Genomic DNA, 23,760 nt, shown 5'->3' on the forward strand with positions numbered 1-23,760 from the left:
AGCTCCTCCCTGCCTGGATCCCCGGAGTTTTCCCTGTGTCCCACTGATTTTTCCCATTTTCCCAGGGATTTTTCCCATTTTCCCACTGATTTTTCCCATTTTCCCAGGGATTTTTCCCATTTTCCCACTGATTTTTCCCATTTTCCCAGGGATTTTTCCCATTTCCCCAGGGATTTTTCCCATTTTTCCCATTGACTTTTCCCGTTTTTCCCCGAGGACGAGGCCGTGGTGGAGGTGCAGGTCCTGGGCAGTGAGCAAAATTATTTTTCCCAGTTTCCCACTAATTGTTGCCCTGTGGAAATAGAAATCAATGGAAAAATGGAAATTGATTTTCTCCAATGGAAAATAATTTTTTCCATTGGTTTTTCCCAGTTTCCCAGGGATTTTTCCCATTTTCCCATGGATTTTTCCCATTGATGTTTCTGTGTTTCCCAGAGGATGAGGCTGTGGTGGAAGTGCAGGTCCCAGGGAGCAAGCACAGGGATTTTTAACCTATTTCCCATTGATTTTTTTCCCAGTTTCCCATGGATTTTTCCCATTTTTCCCATTGACTTTTCCCATGTTTTCCCAGAGGATGAGGCCGTGGTGGAGGTTCAGGTCCATGTCAGTGATCACAGGGATTTTTCCCTATTTCCCATTGATTTTTCCCACTAATTTTTGCCCTGTGGAAATGGAAATCAGTGGAAAAATGGAAATTGATTTTCCCCAATGGAAAATAATTTTTTCCATTGATTTTTCCCACTTTCCCACTGACTTTTCCCATGTTTTCCCAGAAGATGAGGCCGTGGTGGAGGTTCAGGTCCATGTCAGTGATCACAGGGATTTTCCCATTTTCCCATTGATTTTTCCCTATTTCCCATTGATTTTTCCCATTTTCCCATTGATTTTTCCCAGTTTCCCATTGATTTTTCCCAGTTTCCCTTGGATTTTTCTCTATTTCCAGGGATTTCCCCCTATTTTGCACTGATTTTCCCTATTTCTCACTGATTTTTCCATTTCCCATGTTTTTCTCAAAGGATGAAGCTGTGGTGGAGGTGCAGATCTTGGGCATTGAGTGCAGGGATTGTGACCTATTTCCCATTGGTTTTTCCCAGTTTCCCATGGATTTTTCCCATTTTCCCATGGATTTTTCCCATTTTTCCATTGATTTTTCTGTGTTTTCCAGAGGATGAAGCTGTGGTGGAAGTGCAGGTCCCAGGGAGCAAGCACAGGGATTTTTAACCTATTTCCCATTGATTTTTTTCCCAGTTTCCCAGTGATTTTTCCCATTTTTCCCATTGACTTTTCCCATGTTTTCCCAGAGGATGAGGCCGTGGTGGAGGTGCAGGTCCATGTCAGTGATCACAGGGATTTTTCCCTATTTCCCATTGATTTTTCCCACTAATTTTTGCCCTGTGGAAATGGAAATCAGTGGAAAAATGGAAATTGATTTTCCCCAATGGAAAATAATTTTTTCCATTGATTTTTCCCACTTTCCCACTGACTTTTCCCATGTTTTCCCAGAAGATGAGGCTGTGGTGGAGGTTCAGGTCCATGTCAGTGATCACAGGGATTTTCCCTATTTCCCATTGATTTTTCCCTATTTCCCATTGATTTTTCCCATTTTCCCATTGATTTTTCCCAGTTTCCCATTGATTTTTCCCAGTTTCCCTTGGATTTTTCTCTATTTCCAGGGATTTCCCCCTATTTTCCACTGATTTTCCCTATTTCTCACTGATTTTTCCACTTTCCATGTTTTTCTCAAAGGATGGAGCTGTGGTGGAGGTGCAGATCTTGGGCATTGAGTGCAGGGATTGTGACCTATTTCCCATTGGTTTTTCCCAGTTTCCCATGGATTTTTCCCATTTTCCCATGGATTTTTCCCATTTTTCCATTGATTTTTCTGTGTTTTCCAGAGGATGAAGCTGTGGTGGAAGTGCAGGTCCCAGGGAGCAAGCACAGGGATTTTTAACCTATTTCCCATTGATTTTTTTCCTGTATCCCAGTGATTTTTCCCATTTTTCCCATTGACTTTTCCCATGTTTTCCCAGAGGATGAGGCCGTGGTGGAGGTGCAGGTCCATGTCAGTGATCACAGGGATTTTTCCCAGTTTCCCATTGATTTTTCCCACTAATTTTTGCCCTGTGGAAATGGAAATCAGTGGAAAAATGGAAATTGATTTTCCCCAATGGAAAATAATTTTTTCCATTGATTTTTCCCACTTTCCCACTGAGTTTTCCCATGTTTTCCCAGAGGATGAGGCCGTGGTGGAGGTTCAGGTCCATGTCAGTGATCACAGGGATTTTTCCCAGTTTCCCATTGATTTTTCCAACTAATTTTTGCCCTGTGGAAATGGAAATCAGTGGAAAAATGGAAATTGATTTTCCCCAATGGAAAATAATTTTTTCCATTGATTTTTCCCACTTTCCCACTGACTTTTCCCATGTTTTCCCAGAAGATGAGGCTGTGGTGGAGGTTCAGGTCCATGTCAGTGATCACAGGGATTTTCCCAGTTTCCCATTGATTTTTCCCAGTTTCCCTTGGATTTTTCTCTATTTCCAGGGATTTCCCCCTATTTTCCACTGATTTTCCCTATTTCTCACTGATTTTTCCACTTTCCATGTTTTTCTCAAAGGATGGAGCTGTGGTGGAGGTGCAGATCTTGGGCATTGAGTGCAGGGATTGTGACCTATTTCCCATTGGTTTTTCCCAGTTTCCCATGGATTTTTCCCATTTTCCCATGGATTTTTCCCATTTTTCCATTGATTTTTCTGTGTTTTCCAGAGGATGAAGCTGTGGTGGAAGTGCAGGTCCCAGGGAGCAAGCACAGGGATTTTTAACCTATTTCCCATTGATTTTTTTCCTGTATCCCAGTGATTTTTCCCATTTTTCCCATTGACTTTTCCCATGTTTTCCCAGAGGATGAGGCCGTGGTGGAGGTTCAGGTCCATGTCAGTGATCACAGGGATTTTTCCCAGTTTCCCATTGATTTTTCCCACTAATTTTTGCCCTGTGGAAATGGAAATCAGTGGAAAAATGGAAATTGATTTTCCCCAATGGAAATCATTGTGTTTCCCATTGATTTTAACCTATTCCCATGGATTTTTCTGTGTTTCCCATTGATTTTATCTTAATTTCCACGGATTTTTCTGTGTTTCCCATTGATTTTAACTTAATTTCCATGGATTTTTCTATGTTTCCATTGATTTTAACCTAGTCCCATGGATTTTTCTGTGTTTCCCATTGATTTTATGTTAATTTCCATGGATTTTTCTGTGTTTCCCATTGATTTTAACCTATTTCCATGGATTTTTCTGTGTTTTCCATTGATTTTGTCTTAATTTCCATGGATTTTTCTGTGTTTCCCATTGATTTTAACTTAATTTCCATGGATTTTCTGTGTTTCCATTGATTTTAACTTAATTTCCATGGATTTTCTGTGTTCCCATTGATTTTAACCTATTCCCATGGATTTTCTGTGTTTTCCATTGATTTTATCTTCATTTCCATGGATTTTTCTCTATTTCCCATTGATTTTAACTTAATTTCCATGGATTTTTCTGTGTTTCCCATTGATTTTAACCTATTTCCATGGATTTTTCTGTGTTTCCCATTGATTTTGTCTTAATTTCCATGGATTTTTCTGTGTTTCCCATTGATTTTGACTTAATTTCCATGGATTTTCTGTGTTTCCATTGATTTTAACTTAATTTCCATGGATTTCCTGTGTTCCCATTGATTTTAACCTATTCCCATGGATTTTTCTGTTTCCCATTGATTTTAACCTATTCCCATGGATTTTCTGTGTTTTCCATTGATTTTATCTTAATTTCCATGGATTTTTCTGTGTTTTCCATTGATTTTAACCTATTCCCATGGATTTTCTGTGTTTTCCATTGATTTTATCTTAATTTCCATGGATTTTTCTGTGTTTTCCATTGATTTTAACCTATTTCCATGGATTTTTCTGTGTTTCCCATTGATTTTAACCTATTCCCATTGATTTTTGCGTTTCCCATTGATTTTATCTTCATTTCAATGGATTTTTCTGTGTTTCCCATTGATTTTAACCTATTCCCATGGATTTTTCTCTATTTCCCATTGATTTTAACTTAATTTCCAAGGATTTTTCTGTGTTTCCCATTGATTTTAACTTAATTTCCATGGATTTTTCTGTGTTTTCCATTGATTTTAACCTATTCCCATGGATTTTTTGTGTTTTCCATTGATTTTAACCTATTCCCATGGATTTTTCTGTGTTTCCCATTGATTTTAACCTATTCCCGTGGATTTTTCTGTGTTTCCCATTGATTTTGACTTAATTTCCATGGATTTTTCTGTGTTTCCCATTGATTTTAACCTATTTCCCATGAATTTTTCCCGTTTTTCCCAGAGGATGAAGCTGTGGTGGAGGTCCCTGGCAGCGAGCACCACGATCCCATTTTCCGCAAGAGAACCGTGGGGATCCTGGACATGGGCGGGGTCTCCACACAGATCGCCTACGAGGTGCCCCAAAGTGTAAGCCTTGCCTTGCCTCCCCCTTCCAGGGCTCATTTTGGCTCCTTTTCCTTTCTTTCCCATCCTTTGGAGTCTTCCATCCCATCCCATCCCATCCCATCCCATCCCATCCCGTCCCATCCCATCCCATCCCATCCCATCCCATCCCATGGATCCTATCCCGTCTCATGGATCCCATCCCATCCCATCCCATCCCATCCCATCTCATGGGTCCCATGGATTCCATCCCATCCCATCAGTCCCATGGATCCCATCCCATCTCATGAGTCCCATCCCACCCCATCCCATCCCATCCATCCCATCCCATCCATCCCATGGATCCCATCCTGTCCCATCTCATGGGTCCCATCCCATCCCATGGGTCCCATCCCATCCCATCCCACCCCATCCCATTCCATCCCATGGATCCTATCCCGTCTCATGGATCCCATCTCATCCCATCCCATTCCATCTCATGGGTCCCATGGATTCCATCCCATCCCATCAGTCCCATGGATCCCATCCTGTCCCATCTCATGAGTCCCATCCCATCCAATCCCATGGATCCCATCCCATCCCATCTGTCCCGTGGATCCCATCCTGTCCCATCTCATGGGTCCCATCCCATCCCATCCATCCCATCCCATGGATCCTATCCCGTCTCATGGATCCCATCCCATCCCATCCCATCCCATCTCATGGGTCCCATGGATTCCATCCCATCCCATCAGTCCCATGGATCCCATCCTGTCCCATCTCATGGGTCCCATCCCATCCCATGGATCCCATCCCATCCCATGGGTCCCATCCCATGGATCCTATCCTGTCTCATGCATCCCATCCCATCCCATTCCATCTCATGGGTCCCATGGATCCCATTCCATCCCATGGATCCCATCTCATCCCATCCCATCCCATGGATCCCATCCCATCCCATCCCATGGATCCCATCCCATCAGTCTCATGGATCCCATCCCATCTCGTGGGTCTCATCCCATCCCATCCCATCCCATCCCATGGATCCTATCCCGTCTCATGGATCCCATCTCATCCCATCCCATTCCATCTCATGGGTCCCATGGATTCCATCCCATCTCATGGGTCCCATCCCACCCCATCCCATCCCATCCCATGGATCCCATCCCATGGATCCCATCCCATGGATCCTATCCCGTCTCATGGATCCCATCCCATCCCATTCCATCTCATGGGTCCCATGGATTCCATCCCATCCCATGGATCCTATCCCATCCCATCCCATCCCATCCCATCCCATCCATCCCATCCTGTCCCATCTCATGGATCCCATCCCATCCCATGGATCCCATCCCATCCCATCTCATCCCATCCCATTCCATCTCATGGGTCCCATGGATTCCATCCCATCCCATGGATCCCATCTCATCCCACCCGTCCCATGGATCCCATCCTGTCCCATCTCATGGATCCCATCCCATCCATCCCATCCGTCCCATCACATCCATCCCATCCCATCCCATCCCATCCCATCCCATCCCATCCCATCCCATCCCATTTATCCCATCCCGTCTCATGGATCCCATCCCATCCCATCCCATCCCATCTCATGGGTCCCATGGATCCCATCCCATCCCATCAGTCCCATGGATCCCATCCCATCTCATGAGTCCCATCCCATCCCATCCCATCCCATCCCATCCCCAAAAGAATTTGGTTTTTTTCATTCCCATCACTCAAACCCTGCATCAATCCTTCGTTTTTAATCTTCCTGGACAATTTAAAATCCCTTAAATGCCAAAATTTGCATCCTGGAGCTTAAAACCCAAAAATTCTTGGTGGTTCCCATAAAAAGCCTTCCATGAAAATGGCTTTTTCCTTTAATTTTTGGGAGAAATGGAATTATATCACAGAATTGCTTTGTCCCAAACTGATCATAAATTGCTCCAATTTCACTGAGTTCTGGAGAAATTCCTGAATTTTTCAAGCTGAAATTAATTGAGAATAATCTAAAGGAAAAACAGCATCAAATCCCCACATTTGGCTCTGTTCTAATAATGGATAAATTGAGTTTTTAAATCCTGTGGGATGATGTTTCCCTAATTAATTCCCCAATTCCTCCGTTTTAATTAACAGAAATTATTTAGAAAGGAATGGAATTATTAATTTGGAATGGAATTATTAATTTGGAATGGAATTAATTGATTTGGAATGGAATTATTAAAATCTGGACATTCAGCTCCAGAGCAGATCCAGTCAAATATCAGCTGGGAAAACAGGGATGAAAATTCCTGCCTGTGGGGTGGTTTTATCTGAGCATAAATGGATATAAAATGGGAATTTTGGTCATGGAATCTGTCCTGGGAATCAAGAATGAGAGGGGAGGAAGTGAAGCACTGAATTCAGCAGCCACAATCCACATTTTTCCATGGGAGAGGAAAATTCCAGGCTCCTCAGAAGCAATTCCTGGGCTTTGCAGGGCCAGGGATCTGAAATTCCAGATTTTGCTGTCCCTGTGAAGTGATCTTTGTCAAAATGATGTGGGAAGTGATCCTTCCCAAAAAAAAACTCTTTTTTTTTTTTTGTTCCCTCTCTGAAATAATCTTGGATTTTCCAAATAAAATGGGAGGGACAATCATTAGCAAGGAAAAGTTCTTTTTTTTTTCTCTTTCCCTGTGAAGTAATCTTGGATTTTCCAAATAAAATGGGAAATATGATAATTCCCAAGGAAAACTCCTCAATTTTGCTCTCCTTATGAAATAATCTTGGATTCCACAAATAAAATGGGAAAGATGATAATTCCCAAGGAAAACTCCTTTTTTTTTTTTTGCTCTTCCTATGGAGTAATTCTATTTTTTAACAAAAAATATGAGAGAAATTCCTCCGTTTTGCTCTCCCTCTGAAATAATCTTGGATTTTCCAAATAATGTGGGAGATGATCATCCCTGAGGAAAACTCCTGAAATATTCGGATTATAAAGGGCTGGAAAGCATTGGGAAATCTGGCCAGGGCAGAGTGGAGTTCTCATTCCTGGGAATATCCCAAAACCATGGATGTGGCTCTTCAGGAATGTTGGAGTGATGATCTTCAAGATCTTTTCCCAGCAGAACACATCCATGATGGGGAAGAGATGGGTGAAATTAGAGGTGTCCAAGATATCAAAAAAAATTCATTTTTGGATCAGGATCATCGCAATGATTCCTGATTTTGCAGTTGGATTGATGATCTTTAAGATCTTTTCCAACGAGAACACCTCCACAATCCCAAGGGAATATCCAGATATCCTGGGAATAACCCAAAACCATGGATGTGGCTCTTCAGGACTCTTGGATTGATGATCTTTATGATCTTCAAGATCTTTTCCAACCACATCACCTCCATGATCCCGTGGGAATATCCTTTATCCAGAGTGCAGGAAGCCCAGGCAGGAGAGGAAAGCACAGAAGAGATGGGTGAGGGGTGAAATTAGAAGTGTCCAAGACATCCAGAAAAGTTCATTTTTGGATCAGAACCATCCCAATGATTCCTGATTTTGCTGTTGGATTGACGATCTTCAAGATCTTTTCCAAGCAGAACACATCCATGATGGGGAAGAAAGAGATGGGTGAAATTAGAGGTGTCCAAGATATCAAAAAAAATTCATTTTTGGATCAGGATCATCACAATGATTCCTGATTTTGCTGTTGGATTGACGATCTTCAAGATCCTTTCCAAGCAGAACACATCCATGATGGGGAAGAAAGAGATGGGTGAAATTAGGGGTGTCCAAGATATCAAAAAAAATTCATTTTAGGATCAGAACCATCCCAATGATTCCTGATTTTGCTGTTGGATTGATGATCTTCAAGATCCTTTCCCAGCAGAACACATCCATGATGGGGAAGAGATGGGTGAAATTAGGGGTGTCCAAGATATCAAAAAAAATTCATTTTAGGATCAGAACCATCCCAATGATTCCTGATTTTGCTGTTGGATTGATGATCTTCAAGATCCTTTCCCAGCAGAACACATCCATGATGGGGAAGAGATGGGTGAAATTAGGGGTGTCCAAGATATCAAAAAAAAATTCATTTTTGGATCAGGATCATCGCAATGATTCCTGATTTTGCAGTTGGATTGATGATCTTTAAGATCTTCACGATCTTTTCCAAGCAGGTCACCTCCACAATCCCATGGGAATATCTGTGCAGGCAGCACAGACAGGAGAGGAAAGCACTAAAGAGATGGATGAGGGGTGAACTTAAGGTGTCCAAAATGTCCCAAAAAATTCATTTTCAGATCAGGACCATCCCAGTGATTCCTGATTTTGCTGTTGGATTGATGATCTTCAAGATCTTTTCCAAGCAGATCACCTCCATAATCCTGTGGGAACATCCTTTATCCAGAGTGCAGGGAGCACAGACAGGAGAGGAAAGCACTAAAGAGATGGGTGAAATTAGAAATCTCCAAGATATCCCCGAAAAGTTCATTTTTGGGTCAGGATCATCCCAGTAATTTCTGATTTTGCTGGATCAGGCAGGAGGCACAGACAGGAAAGCACTAAACAGATGGGTGAAATTAGAGGTGTCCAAGACATCCCAAAAATTCATTTTTGGGTCAGGACCATCCCAAGTGATTCCTGATTTTGCTGTTGGATTGATGATCTTCAAGATCTTCAGGATCTTTTCCAAGCAGATCAGCTCCACCATCCTGTGGGAATATCCAGATATCCTGGGAACATCCTAAAACCACAGATGTGGCTCTTCAGGACTGTTGGATTGATGATCTTCAAGATCTTCCAGATCTTTTCCAACCAATAACCTCCACAATCCTGTGGGAATATCCATTATCCAGAACACAGGACACACGGACAGGAGAGGAAAGCACTAAAGAAATGGGTGAACTTAAAGGTGTCCAAGACATCAAAAAAAATTCATTTTCAGATCAGGACCATCCCAATGATTCCTGATTTTGCTGTTGGATTGATGATCTTCAAGATCTTTTCCCAGCAGAACACTTCCATGGTCCTGTGGGAATATCCTTTATCCAGAGTGCAGCAAGCACAGACAGGAAAGCACTAAAGAGATGGGTGAAATTAATGGTGTCCAAGACATCCCAAAAATTGCTTTTAGGATCAGAACCATCCCAATGATTCCTGATTTCACTGTTGGATTGATGATCTTCAAGATCTTTTCCAACCAATAACCTCCATAATCCTGTGGGAATATCCTTTATCCAGAGTGCAGGAAGCACAGACAGGAGAGGAAAGCATGAAAGAGTTGGGTGAAATTAGAGGTGTCTGAGACATCCCAAAAAATTCATTTTGGCATCAGGACCGTCCCCGTGATCCCTGATTTTGCTGGATCAGGATGCAGCAAGCACAGACAGGAAAACACGAAAGAAACGGCTGAAATCAAAGCTGTCCAAGACATCCCAAAAAAGTTCGTTTTGGGATCAGGAGCATGGCAGTGATCCCCAATTTTGCTGCTGCAGGAGGAGGTGGCCAAGGGCCTGCTGGCCGAGGTGAACCTGGGCTGTGACGCCCACCAGACGGAGCACGTGTACCGCGTGTACGTGGCCACCTTCCTGGGCTTCGGCGGCAACGCCGCGCGCCGGCGCTATGAGGAGAGCCTGTTCTCCAGCAGCCTGCTCAGGAACAGGTACAGGCATCCATGGCATGAGGAATGCTCCACCCCTGGGAGGGACAGCCTGGAGCTGGAAAGGTGGGAATGGTCCTGGCTGTTGTGTGGGAAGGGAAAATCTGGGAAATGGAGATGGATTCCCCTTCAGGAATTGGAGTATGGGGTCGAACTGAGGTTTAGGTTGGGTTTCAGGAAGGAATTCCCAATATGAGAATGGTGAAAGGCTGGGATGGAATTCCCAGAGAAGTTGTGGCTGCTCCATCCCTGGGAGGGCCAGCTTGGAGCAGCCTGGGGTGGTGGAAGGGGGTCCTGGAAAGGTGGGAATGATCCTGGATGTTGTGTGGAGAGATCACAGCACTTCCAATGTGGGAATGGAAAATCTGGGAAGTGGAGAGGAATTCCCCTCAGGAGTTGGAGCATTGGGTCAAACTGAAGTTTAGGCTGCATTTCAGGAAGGAATTCCCAATATGAGGGTGGTGAAAGGCTGGGATGGAATTCCCAGAGAAGTTGTGGCTGCTCCATCCCTGGGAGGATCAGCCTGGAGCTGCCTGGGGTCCTGGAAAGGTGGGAATGATCCTGGGTGTTGTGTGGAGAGACCATGGAACTTCCAGTGTGTGAGGGGAGTAGATTGGATTTATGGAAGGAATTCCCAGTATGGGAGTGGTGAAAGGCTGGGATGGAATTCCCAGAGAAGTTGTGGCTGCTCCATCCCTGGGAGGACCAGCTTGGAGCAGCCTGGGGTGGTGGAAAGGTGGGAATGATCCTGGGTGTTGTGTGAAGAGATCACAGCACTTCCAATGTGGGAATGGAAAATCTGGGAAGTGGAGATGGATTCCCCTTCAGGAATTGGAGTATGGGGTCGAACTGAGGTTTAGGTTGGATTTCAGGAAGGAATTCCCAATATGGGAGTGGTGAAAGGCTGGGATGGAATTCCCAGAGAAGTTGTGGCTGCTCCATCCCTGGGAGGACCAGCCTGGAGCAGCCTGGGGTCCTGGAAAGGTGGGAATGATCCTGGGTGTTGTGTGAAGAGATCACAGCACTTCCAATGTGGGAATGGAAAATCTGGGAAGTGGAGAGGAATTCCCCTCAGGAGTTGGAGCATTGGGTCAAACTGAGGTTTAGGTTGGATTTCAGGAAGGAATTCCCAATATGAGGGTGGTGAAAGGCTGGGATGGAATTCCCAGAGAAGTTGTGGCTGCTGCGTCCCTGGGAGGATCAGCCTTGAGCTGCCTGGGGTCCTGGAAAGGTGGGAATGATCCTGGATGTTGTGTGGAGAGACCATGGAACTTCCAGTGTGTGAGGGGAGTAGATTGGATTTATGGAAGGAATTCCCAGTATGGGAGTGGTGAAAGGCTGGGATGGAATTCCCAGAGAAGCTGTGGCTGCTCCATCCCTGGGAGGATCAGCCTGGAGCTGCCTGGGGTCCTGGAAAGGTGGGAATGATCCTGGGTGTTGTGTGGGAAGGGAAAATCTGGGAGGTGGAGAGGGATTCCTCCTCAGGAGTTGGAGTCAGCTGAAAAAGTGGAAGTTTAGGTTGGATTTCAGGAAGGAATTCCCAATATGAGGGTGGTGAAAGGCTGGGATGGAATTCCCAGAGAAGTTGTGGCTGCTCCATCCCTGGGAGTGTACAAGGTCAGCTTGGAGCAGCCTGGGGTGGTGGATGGTGGTCCTGGAAAGGTGGGAATGATCCTGGACGTTGTGTGGAGAGATCAAGGCATGTGTGGTGTGGGAAGGGAAAATCTGGGAAGTGGGGGGGAATTGGAGTCAGCTGAAGAAGTGAAATTTAGGTTGGATTTATGGAAGAGTTCCCAATATGAGGGTGGTGAAAGGCTGGGATGGAATTCCCAGAGAAGCTGTGGCTGCTCCATCCCTGGGAGTGCCCGAGGCCAGCTGAGCTCAGTCTGTCCCCCAGGCTGCTGGGCAGGCAGGCTGGGCCTGGCTGATCTCTCTCCCCGTCCCAGGCAGACCAGGCTGAGCTAGGCCTTGCTGAGCTGGGCTTAGCTGATCTCTTTGCCTATCCCACGGTGGGCAGGCTGAGCTGGGCCTGGCTGATCTCTCTCCCTGTCCCAGGCAGGCCTTGCTGAGCCAGGCTTTGCTGAGCTGGGCTGTACCGATCTCTCTTCCTAGGCAGGCCGGGCTGAACTGAGCCAGGCCTTGCTGAGCCAGACTTTGCTGATCTCTCTCCCCAGGCAGGTTGGGCTGAGCTGGGCCTAGCTGATCTCTCTCCCTGTCCCAGGCAGGCCTGGCTGGGTTGAGCTGGGCCTTGCTGAGCCAGGCTTTGCCGATCTCTCCCCAGGCAGAGCCCTCAGGCCCCCATCCCGGCCCCGTGCCTGCCGCGGGACATGCAGGATGAGCTGCGGCACCGGGCTGAGCTGAGCCAGGCCTTGCTGAGCCAGGCTTTGCTGAGCCAGGCTTTGCTGATCCAGGCCTTGCTGAGCCAGGCTTTGCTGAGCCAGGCTTTGCTGAGCCAGGCTTTGCTGAGCCAGGCCTTGCTGAGCCAGACTTTGCTGAGCCAGGCTTTGCTGAGCCAGGCTTTGCTGAGCCAGGCCTTGCTGAGCCAGGCCTTGCTGAGCCAGGCTTTGCTGAGCCAGGCCTTGCTGAGCCAGACTTTGCCGATCTCTCTGCAGGCAGGCTGGGCTGAGCCCTCAGGCCCCCATCCCGGACCCGTGCCTGCCGCGGGACGCGCAGGACGAGCTGCGGCACCGGGGGCTGCGGCTGCAGCTGCGCGGCACCGGCGACTTCCAGCTGTGCCGGGAGCGGCTGCGGCCGCTGCTGAACCGAACCAACGGCACCGGGAGCTCCCTGAACGGCGTCTCGCAGCCCCCCCTGCACCTGCAGAGCAGCGAGTTCTACGGCTTCTCCGAGTTCTACTACTGCACCGAGGACGTGCTGCGCATGGGCGGCGACTACAGCGCGGCCCGGTTCACCAAGGCTGCACAGGTGGGGAAATGGGGACAGGGCTGACTCAGAACGGCCTCCATGAGGGTTTGAGTCCCACGGTCCTGCAGGAAAGCGTTGCCTTAAGAGACCCTAAATTGATAAATTCACCAAAGCTGCACAAGTGTAAAAGGGGATCAATTCCTAATTTAGAACAGCTCTCCATAAGGGTTTGATTCCCTAAGTCCTGCAGAAAAACTTTGCTTTAAGAGATCCTAAATTCATGAATTCACTGAAGCTGCGCAGGTGGGGAAACGGGGTCAGGTCTAACTCAGAACAGCTCTCATGAGGGATTGATCCCCCAAGTTCTGCAGGAAAACTCCTCCTTAAGAGATCTCACATTCATAAATTCACCAGAGCTGCACAGGTGGGGAAATGGGATTGGGTCGAACTCAGAATGGCTTCCATGAGGGTTTGATTCCCACAGTCCTGCAGAAGAACATTGGCTTAAGAGACCCTAAATTCATAATTTCACTAAAGTTTCACAGGTGAAAAAACAGGCACAAATTTGTAATTAATAACATCTCTCCATAAGGATTTTGTTCCCAAAGTCTTGCAGAAAATCATCGCCTTAAGAGATCCCAAATTCATAAATTCACTGAAGCTGCACAGGTGGGGAAACGGGATCGGGTCTGACTCAGAACAGCTCCCATGAGGGTTTGATTCCCACAGTCCTGCAGGAAAACATTGCCTTAAGAGACCCTAAATTCATAAATTTGCTGAAGCTGCACAGATGAAAAAACAGGCATAAATTTCTAATTTAGAACATCTCTCCATAAGGATTTGATTCCCAAAGTCATGAGGCAAAGCATTGCGTAAAGAGATCCTAAATTCATAAATTCACTAAAGCTGCGCAGGGGAAAAAAGGGATCAATTCCTAATCTATAACATCCTCAAGGATTTTGTTCCCAAAGTCCTGCAGCAAATATCTTTGTGTGGATCAGAATATTCCCACAAAATTTGAGATTTGCCTGACTGCATATTCCCAGAGAGTTTAATGTTAATTCCACCCCAGATTCCAAATGTGGATCAAAATATTCCCATGAAATTTGGGATTTTCCTTGCTGGATATTCCCAAAGAGCTTAACGTTAATTCCACCCCAAATTCCAAATGTGGATTAAAATATTCCCATGAAATTTGGAATCCTGGATATTCCCAGAGAGTTTTAACATGAATTCCACCCCAAATTGCAAGAGTTTAACATGAATTCCACCCCAAATTCCAAGAGTTGAACTTTAATTCCACCCCAAATTTGAAGTGTGAATCAAAATATTCCCATGAAATTTGAGATTTGCCTTACTGGATATTCCCTGAGAGTTGAACATTAGTTCCACCCCAAATTCCAAATATGGATCAAAATATTCCCTGAAAATTTGAGATCCTGGATATTCCCAGAGAGTGGAACATCAATTCCCCCCCAAATTCCGAGAGTTGAACATTAATTTCAAATGTAGGTCAAAATATTCCTGTGAAATTTGGGATCTTGGATATTCCCAGAGAGTTCAACATTAATTCCACCCCAAATTCCAAATGTGGATTAAAATATTCCCATGAAATTTGGAATCCTGGATATTCCCAGAGAGTTTTAACATCAATTCCACCCCAAATTCCAAGAGTTGAACATTAATTCCAAATTCCAAATGTAGGTCAAAATATTCCCATGAAATTTGGGATCCTGGATATTCCCTGAGAATTGAACATTAATTCCACTCCAAATTCCAAGAGCTGAACTTTAATTCCACCACAAATTCCAAATGTGCATCAAAATATTCCCACAAAATCTGGGATTTTCCTTACTGGATATTCCCAGAGAGTTTAACATTAACTCCATCCCAAATCCCAAGAGTTGAACATTAATTCTGCCCCAAATTCCATGTGTGGATTAAAATATTCCTGTGAAATTTGGGATCTTGGATATTCCCAGAGAGTTGAACATTAATTCCACTCCAAATTCCAAGAGCTGAACATTAATTCCACCCCAAATTCTAAGAATTGAACATTAATTCCCAAATTTCAAATGTGGATCAAAATATTCCCATGAAATTTGGGATCCTGGATATTTCCAGAGAGTTTGACATTAATTCCATCCCAGATTCCAAGTGTGGATCAAAATATTCCCACAAAATTTGGGATTTTCCTTACTGGATATTCCCAGAGAGTTTAACATTAACTCCATCCCAAATCCCAAGAGTTGAACATTAATTCCACCCAAAATTTCAAATGTGGATCAAAACATTCCCATAAAATTTGGGATTTGCCTGACTGGATATTCCCAGAGTTTAACATTAATTCCACCCCAACCTCCAAGAGTTGAACATTAATTCTGCCCCAAATTCCATGTGTGGATTAAAATATTCCTGTGAAATTTGGGATCTTGGATATTCCCAGAGAGTTCAACATTAATTCCACCCCAAATTCCAAATGTGGATCAAAATATTCCCACAGAATATTTTGGGATTTTCCTTGCTGAATATTCCCAAAGAGTTTCACATTAATTCCACCTCAGATTCCAAGAGTTGAACATTAATTCCACGCCAAATTCTAAATGTGGATTAAAATATTCCCATGAAATTTGGGATCCTGGATATTCCCTGAGAGTTGAATTTCATTCCACCCCAAATTCTAAGTGGGGATCAAAACATTCCCATGAAATTTGGGATTTGCCTGACTGGATATTTCCAAAGAGTTGAACATTAATTCCACTCCAAATTCCAAGAGTTGAACATTAATTCCACCCCAAATTGTAAGAATTGAACATTAATTCCCAAATTTCAAATGTGGATCAAAATATTCCCATGAAATTTGGGATCCTGGATATTCCCAGAGAGTTTAACATTAATTCCTCTCCAGATTCCAAGAGCTTAACATGAATTCCATCCCAAATTCCAAATGTGGATCAAAATATTCCCATGAAACTTGGAATTTTCCTTGCTGGATATTCCCAGAGAGTTTAATATTAATTCCACCCTAAATTCCAAGAGTTTAACATTAATTCCAAATTCCAAATGTGGGTCATAATATTCCCATGAAATTTGGGATCCTGAATATTCTCAGAGAGTTGAACATAAATTCCACTCCAAATTCCAAGAGTTGAACATTAATTCCACCCCAAATTCCAAGTGTGCATCAAAATATTCCCATGAAATTTGGGATCCTGGATATTCCCAGAGAGTTTAACATTAATTCCACCCCAAATTCCAAATGTGGATCAAAATATTCCCACAAAATTTGCGATTTTCCTCACGGGCACTGCAATCCGCTGTTACTTTTTGGTTTTTGGTGTTTCAGATGAATTTTTCAGGTGGGATTTTCCTTCTCCGGGCGGGAGGAGTGCTGGGATCATTCCCTTTTCCCCATTTTTTGATTCCCTGCAGGATTATTGTGCCACCCGGTGGTCGGTGCTGCGGGAACGCTTCGAGCGCGGCCTCTACGCGCCCCACGCGGATCTGCACCGGCTCAAGTGAGCGGGGTGGGGCTGGGCTGGGCTTTGGGCTGGGCTTTGGGCTGGGCTTTGGGCTTTGGGCTTTGGGTTGGGCTTTGGGCTTTGGGCTTTGGGTTGGGCTTTGGGCTGGGCTTTGGGCTTTGGGCTTTGGGCTTTGGGCTTTGGGTTGGGCTTTGGGCTGGGCTTTGGGCTTTGGGCTTTGGGCTTTGGGCTGGGTTTGGGCTTTGGGCTTTGGGCTGGGCTTTGGGCTGGGTTTGGGCTTTGGGCTTTGGGCTTTGGGCTTTGGGCTTTGGGTTGGGCTTTGGGCTTTGGGCTGGGCTTTGGGCTGGGCTTTGGGCTGGGCTTTGGGCTTTGGGCTTTGGGCTTTGGGCTTTGGGTTGGGCTTTGGGCTTTGGGTTGGGCTTTGGGCTTTGGGCTTTGGGCTTTGGGCTTTGGGTTGGGCTTTGGGCTTTGGGTTGGGCTTTGGGCTTTGGGCTTTGGGCTTTGGGCTTTGGACTGGGCTTTGGGCTGGGCTTTGGGCTTGGCTTTGGGCTTTGGGCTTTGGGCTTTGGGCTTTGGGCTGGGCTTTGGGCTTTGGGCTTTGGGCTTTGGGCTTTGGGCTTTGGGCTGGGCTTTGGGCTTTGGGCTTTGGGCTTTGGGCTGGGCTTTGGGCTTTGGGCTTTGGGCTGGGCTTTGGGCTGGGCTTTGGGCTGGGCTTTGGGCTTTGGGCTTTGGGCTTTGGGCTGGGCTTTGGGCTGGGCTTTGGGCTTTGGGCTTTGGGCTTTGGATTGGGCTTTGGGCTTTGGGCTGGGCTTTGGGCTTTGGGCTTTGGGCTGAGCTTTGGGTTTTGGGCTGGGCTTTGGGCTGGGCTTTGGGCTTTGGGCTTTGGGCTTTGGATTGGGCTTTGGGCTTTGGGCTGGGCTTTGGGCTTTGGGCTGGGCTTTGGGCTTTGGGCTTTGGGCTGGGCTTTGGGCTTTGGGCTGAGCTTTGGCCAGGAACTTCCTCCTGCCAGGCCTGTCCATTTGGTGGATCACTGAGAGTGGGAAAAAAACTTGGGAAAGGCCTGAGAATTGCGAAAAAAATCCCTTGGAAAAGCTGAGAATTCCAGATTTAATTGTGCCCTGCGGGCGCTGGGACACTGAGCTGAGCTTATCCCATTCTCCCTGACTGATTGCCCTATTCCTGACTTAATCCCACCCAGAACTGCCAGGGCCTTTCCATTTCATGGGACCACTGGAAGTGGGAAAAAAACATGGAAAAGCTGAGAATTCCATGTTTCATTCTGCCCTGCAATTGCTGTAATACTGAGCTGAGCTTATCCCGTTCTCCTTCACTGATCCCACTGTCCCCGGTCCCGTTTCCTGGCTGATCCCACATTTCCTGGCTGATCCCATTTTTCCTGGCTGATCCCTCTGTTCCTGATCCCACATTTCCTGCCTGATCCCATTTTTCCTGCATAATCCCACTGTCCCTGATCCCATTTTTTCCTGGCTGATCCCACTGTTCCTGATCCTACTGTTCCTGGCTGATCCCACTGTCCTTGACTGATCCCATGTTTCCTGGCTGGTCCCACTTTTCCTGTCTGATCTTGTTGTCCCTGATCCCATTTCTCCTGGCTGATCCCACTGTCCCTAATCCCATTTTCCTGGCTGATCCCACATTTCCTGCCTGATCCTATTGTCCTTGATCCTTTGTTTCCTGGTTGATTCCACATTTCCTGGCTGATCCCACTGTCCCTGATCCCATTTTCCTGGGCTAATCCCACATTTCCTGGCTGATCCCACTGTTCCTGATCCCACTGTTCCTGATCCCACTTTTCCTGACTGACCCCACTGTCCCTGATCCCATCTTTCTGGGCTGATCCCATTTTTCCTGCCTGATCCCATTTTTCCTGCCTGATCCCACTGTCCTTGACTGATCCAATTTCTCCTGGTTGACCCCACTATCCCTGATCCCATTTTCCTGGCTGATCCTACATTTCCTGCCTGATCCTATTGTCCTTGATCCTTTGTTTCCTGGCTGATCCCACTTTCCCTGCCTGATCTCACTGTCCCTTATCCCATTTTTCCTGGCTGACCCCACATTTCCCTGACCCCACATTTCCTGGCTGACCCCACATTTCCCTGACCCCACATTTCCTGGCTGACCCCACCCTTCCTGGCTGACCCCACTGTCCCAGATCCCATTTCTCCTGGCTGATCCCACTGTTCCTGCCCGATCCCACTATCGTTGACAGATCCTACATTCCAGGCTGACCCCACATTTCCTCACTGATCCCACTGTCCTTGGCTGATCCCACTTTTCTGGGCTCATCCCGCATTTCCCTGACCCCACATTTCCTGGCTGACCCCACTGTCCCTCATCCCATTTCTCCTGGCTGATCCCACTGTTCCTGATCCCATTTCTCCTGGCTCAGTCCACATTTCCAGGCTCACCCCACATTTCCTGGCTCACCCCACATTTCCAGGCTGACCCCACATTTTCTGGCTGATCCCATGTTTCCTGACTGATCTCACTGTCCCTGACCCCACATTTCCTGGCTGACCCCACTGTCCCTGATCCCATTTCTCCTGGCTCAGTCCACATTTCTCCTGGCTGACCCCACATTTCCAGGCTGACCCCACTGTCCCTCATCCCATTTTTCCTGGCTGACCCCACATTTCCAGGCTGACCCCACTGTCCCTGATCCCATATCTCCTGGCTCAGTCCACATTTCCAGGCTCACCCCACATTTCCTGGCTCACCCCACATTTCCAGGCTGACCCCACATTTTCTGGCTGATCCCATGTTTCCTGACTGATCTCACTGTCCCTGACCCCACGTTTCCTGGCTGATCCCACTGTCCCTCATCCCATTTCTCCTGGCTGACCCCACATTTCCAGGCTCACCCCACATTTCCGGGCTGACCCCACATTTCCAGGCTGACCCTACATTTCCTGGCTGATCCCATGTTTCCTGACTGATCTCACTGTCCCTGACCCCACGTTTCCTGGCTGACCCCACATTTCCTGGCTGACCCCACATTTCCAGGCTGACCCCACGTTTCCTGGCTGACCCCACATTTCCTGACCGACCCCACTGCTCTCCCCAGGTTCCAGTGCTTTAAGTCTGCCTGGATGTTCGAGGTTTTCCACCGGGGCTTTTCCTTCCCGGAGAGCTACGGGAGCCTGAAGACGGCGCTGCAGGTCTACGACAAGGAGGTGCAGTGGACACTGGGGGCCATCCTCTACCGCACCCGCTTCCTGCCCCTCAGGTACCCCAGGGACCCGGGAGAGCTCTGGGAAGGGGAATTGTGGGGTGGGAAGAGGTGGTGATCCCTTAAATTGGGGTTTTTAGAGCCTCCTCCCCAAAACGGGTTTGGATTCCTGCCCAGAGCCACGTTGGAAGTGGGATTTGGTGTCCAAAGTGTGGCTGTTGTCCCTCTGCTCTTTTCCAGGGATATCCTCTCATAAATCTGGGAAAAGCCTTCGGGAGAGGATTTTGAGAATGAGAATTTGTGGCTTTTAGAGCCTCGGCTTGTGGGTTTAGAGCTTATTCCACCCAAACGAGCTCTGATTCCCACCAATCTGGCAGTAGACTTTTGCCTCTAAGACGTGGCCGTTGTCCCTCTGCTCTTTTCCAGGGACATTCTCTCAAAAATCTGGGAAAAGCCTTTGGGAGAGGATATTGGGGATGGGAACTCGTGGTTTTAGAGCTTCAACTTGTGCTTTTTTAGAGCTTATTCCACCCAATGAGCTCTGATTCCCACCAGGTTGGAAGCAGAACGTGGCCTCTTAGACATGGCCATTGTCCCTCTGCTCTTTTCCAGGGACATCCTCTCAAAAATCTGGGAAAAACCTTTGGGAGGGCAATTTTGGGGTTGGGAGCTTGTGCTTTTTAGATCCTCATCTTGTGGTTTTTAGAGCCTCAACTTCTGCTTTTTCTATCCTGTTCCTCAAAATGGGCCTTGATTCCTGCCCTGAGCCCAGCTGGAAGTGGAATTATGCCTCCAAAGCGTGTCTGCTCTTTTCCAGGGACATCCTTGCAAGAATCTGGGAAAAGTCTTTGGGAGAATAATTTTCGGGATGGGAATTTGTGATTTTTAGAGCCTCAACTTGTGCTTTTTTGGGGTCTCAACTTGTGCTTTTTGGAGTGTATTCCACCTAATGGGCTCTGATTCCCACCGGGTTGGAAGCAGAACTTTGCTTCTAAGACATGGCCGTTGTTATTCTGCTCTTTTCCAGGGAAATTCTGTCCAAAATCTGGGAAAAGCCTTTGGGAGAGGACTTTAGGAATGGGAACTTGTGGTTTTTAGAGCCTCAACTTGTGGTTTTTAGAGCTTTTTAGATCCTGTTCCTCAAAATGGGCTCTGATTCCTACAGTGAGCCCAGTTGGAATTGGAATTTTGCCTCCAGAGCGTTTCTGCTCTTTTCCACGGACATCCTCCCAAAAATCTGGGAAAAGCCTTTGGGAGAGGATTTTGGGGATGGGAACTTGTGGCTTTTAGAGCCTCAGCTTCTGCTTTTTGGAGCTTATTCCACTCAATGAGCTCTGATTCCTGCCATGTTGGAAGTGAAACTTTGCCTCTAAGCTGTGCCCATTGTCCCTCTGCTCTTTTCCAGGGACATCCTCTCAAAAATCTGGGAAAAGCCTTTGGGAGAGGATTTTGGGATGGGAATTTCTGGCTTTTAGAGCCTCAACTTGTGCTTTTCTTCTTATTCCACTAAATGAGCTCTGATTCCCACCAAGTTGGCGGTGGAACTTTGCCTCTAAAATGTGCCCATTGTCCCTCTGCTCTTTTCCATGGAGATCCTCTCAAAAATCTGGGAAAAGCCTTTGGGAGGGGAATTTTAGGGATGGGAATTTGTGATTTTTAGAGCCTCAGCTTGTGCTTTTTAGATCCTGTTCCACCCAATGAGCTCTGATTCCCACCAGGTTGGAAGAGGAACTTTCCCTCTAAGTCGTGCCCGTTGTCCCTCTGCTCTTTTCCAGGGTCATCCTCTCAAAAATCTGGGAAAAGCCTTTGGGAGAGGATTTTGAGGATGGGCATTTGTGCTTTTTAGAGCATCAACATGTGGATTTTAAAACCTCAACTTGTGCTTTTTTTCTTATTCCACCCAATGAGCTCTGATTCCCACCAGGTTGGAAGAGGAACTTTGCCTCTAAGAGGTGCCCATTGTCCCTTTGCTCTTTTCCATGGACATCCTCTCAAAAATCTGGGAGAAGCCTTTGAGAGAGAGGAACTTGTGGTTTTTAGAACCTCAACTTTTACTTTTTTGAGCCTCAACTTGTGCTTTTTATAGATCATTCCACCCAATGAGCTCTGATTCCCGCCAGGCTGGAAGCGAAACTTTCCCTCTAAGCCGTGCCCGCCGTCCCTCTGCTCTCTTCCAGGGACATCCAGCAGGAGAATTTCCGTGGCATTCATTCCCACTGGAGGAGCTTCTCCTTCGTCTACAACCACTACCTGTTCCTGGCCTGCTTCCTGGTGGTGCTGCTCTCCATCCTGCTCTACCTGCTCCGCCTGCGCCGCATCCACCGCCGGCTGCTCCCGCCCGGCGCCGCCTCCCCGCCCCTGTGGCTTCCCGAGGGGCTCCCCCCACAGAAAATCCCAGCCTAGGGCTCCAGGTGCAGCCTTCACCCACACACACTCGCAGAAAAAAAGCCATTTTTGCCTCAGGGTTCCTCCTTTTTTTGCCCCTTTTTGGAGAAGCGGGAGTTGGGAATTCCGGGCAGGCTTGGGAGTTCCAGGGGAGTGGGGTGATGAGGGAAAAATGCCAAAAAAATAAAAAAAAAAAAAGAATTTATTGGGAATGTTGCACTTGAGGGTGTGCAGAGTTGAGTTCCCACCTTTGGGAGAGGTTGAAATCCCAGAATGAGTTTGGATTTTCTCAGTTGGAAATGGGAAAATGGGATTGGAATGAGCTTGGGTTTTCCTTGCTGGATTCCTGCATTGCCATCCCTGCTCTCACTTTGGAGTCTCAACAAGAAGTTGTTCCAAAAGCAGGGAAAAAATAAACAAAAAACCCCTTTTAGGACATTTTGTGTGATTTTCCCCTTCTGGAATCACTCCTGGGATGGAGTGAGTTCCCATGTTTGGGAGAGGTTGAAATCCCTTAACTGAGATTGGATTTTCCCAATTGGAAATGGGAAAATGGGATTGGAATGAGCTTGGGTTTTCCTTGCTGGATTCCAGCATTGCCATCCCTGCTCTCACTTTGGAGTCTCAGACAACAAAAAGTTCCAAAAGCAGGAGAAAAAATAAACAAAAAAAAACCGTTTTAGGATATTTTATGTGATTTTCCCTTCTGGAATCACTCCTGGGATGGAGAAGGAAAATCCCTCACATCCGCTGCTGTGCTTCCATAAAAAACTGCTTCCATCACTTCTGCTCCCTCCTTTTTTTCCTTGGAAAAGGGAGAAGGATTTCCTCCTTTTTCACCCTCCCAGTGGCACCAGTCGCTGCTTTGAATCCCAAATTTCTGTTCCATAATGGTGGAGAGACCTCCCAGAAACTCCAGGAATGTGAAGAGAACTGGAAAAGCGGAGGAGAACGTGCACAGGGTCTTTCCAGGTCCTCTGGTAATTTATATTTTATTTAAAACTGTTGATTTTACTTGAAAGTCAGTTTGTCCATGATTAAAAGTGGGATTTCTATGAACTTTAGGGGTATGGGTGTTTTATTTGTTGATTTTATTTGTTAATTTATTTGTTAACTTTATTTGTTGATTCTCCAGCTGGAAAACTTCCAAAAGGTGGGAAAACGCAGGAAAATTGGATTGTTTTATTATTGGGGAATTGGATACATTTTTTATCATAATTAATCAGGGGGAAAAATCAGGGGGAAAAAATCAGGGGAAAAATCAGAAAAAAATGAAATCAGGGAAAAATTGGAAAAAATAAAATAGGGGGAAAAAAAAGGAAAATCGGGAGAAAATAAAGTCAGGGAATAAATAAAATCAGAGAAAAAAATTAGGGAAAAGTTAAAATCAGAGGAAAAACTGGAAAAAATAAAATCAGGAAAAAAGTCAGGAAAAAAAAAACTGGGAAAAAATCAGAAAAAAATAAAATTGAGGAAAAAACCAGGAAAAAATCAGGGAAAAATGAAATCAGGGAAAAGTAAAATTGAGGAAAAAATTAAAGTCATGGGGAAAATTGGGAAAAAATAAAATCAGGGAAAAAAAATCAGGAAAAATTAAAATAATGAAAAAATTAGGAAAAATAATTAAATCAAGGAAAAAAAATAAATGAGCTTTTAAAAAGTTGAAGGGGCAATTGTTCATAAAATAAAATTTCCTTTCAGTGGAGGGAGGATCAGAGAATTCCAGGCTGGTTTGGGTGGGAAGGGC

The 23,760-nt window shown here is 46.1% G+C and overlaps 1 protein-coding gene across 1 annotated transcript in view; it reads left to right on the top strand.

Moving 5' to 3' along the window:
• Positions 1–23,072, top strand: part of ENTPD4 (ectonucleoside triphosphate diphosphohydrolase 4) — a 40,361-nt gene extending 17,289 nt beyond the window's left edge. Inside the window, exons 9-14 of the mRNA XM_059490931.1 lie at positions 4,373–4,497; positions 9,925–10,091; positions 12,701–13,013; positions 16,386–16,471; positions 19,524–19,685; positions 21,806–23,072. Coding sequence (XP_059346914.1) covers positions 4,373–4,497; positions 9,925–10,091; positions 12,701–13,013; positions 16,386–16,471; positions 19,524–19,685; positions 21,806–22,031 — 1,079 coding nt within the window. The 3' untranslated portion in view covers positions 22,032–23,072. The remainder of the gene's footprint in view (positions 1–4,372; positions 4,498–9,924; positions 10,092–12,700; positions 13,014–16,385; positions 16,472–19,523; positions 19,686–21,805) is intronic.
• The last annotated feature ends 688 nt before the right edge of the window (positions 23,073–23,760 follow it).

This window comes from Ammospiza nelsoni, chromosome 30 (assembly GCF_027579445.1).
Source record: "Ammospiza nelsoni isolate bAmmNel1 chromosome 30, bAmmNel1.pri, whole genome shotgun sequence".
NCBI classification, from domain to species: domain Eukaryota; kingdom Metazoa; phylum Chordata; class Aves; order Passeriformes; family Passerellidae; genus Ammospiza; species Ammospiza nelsoni.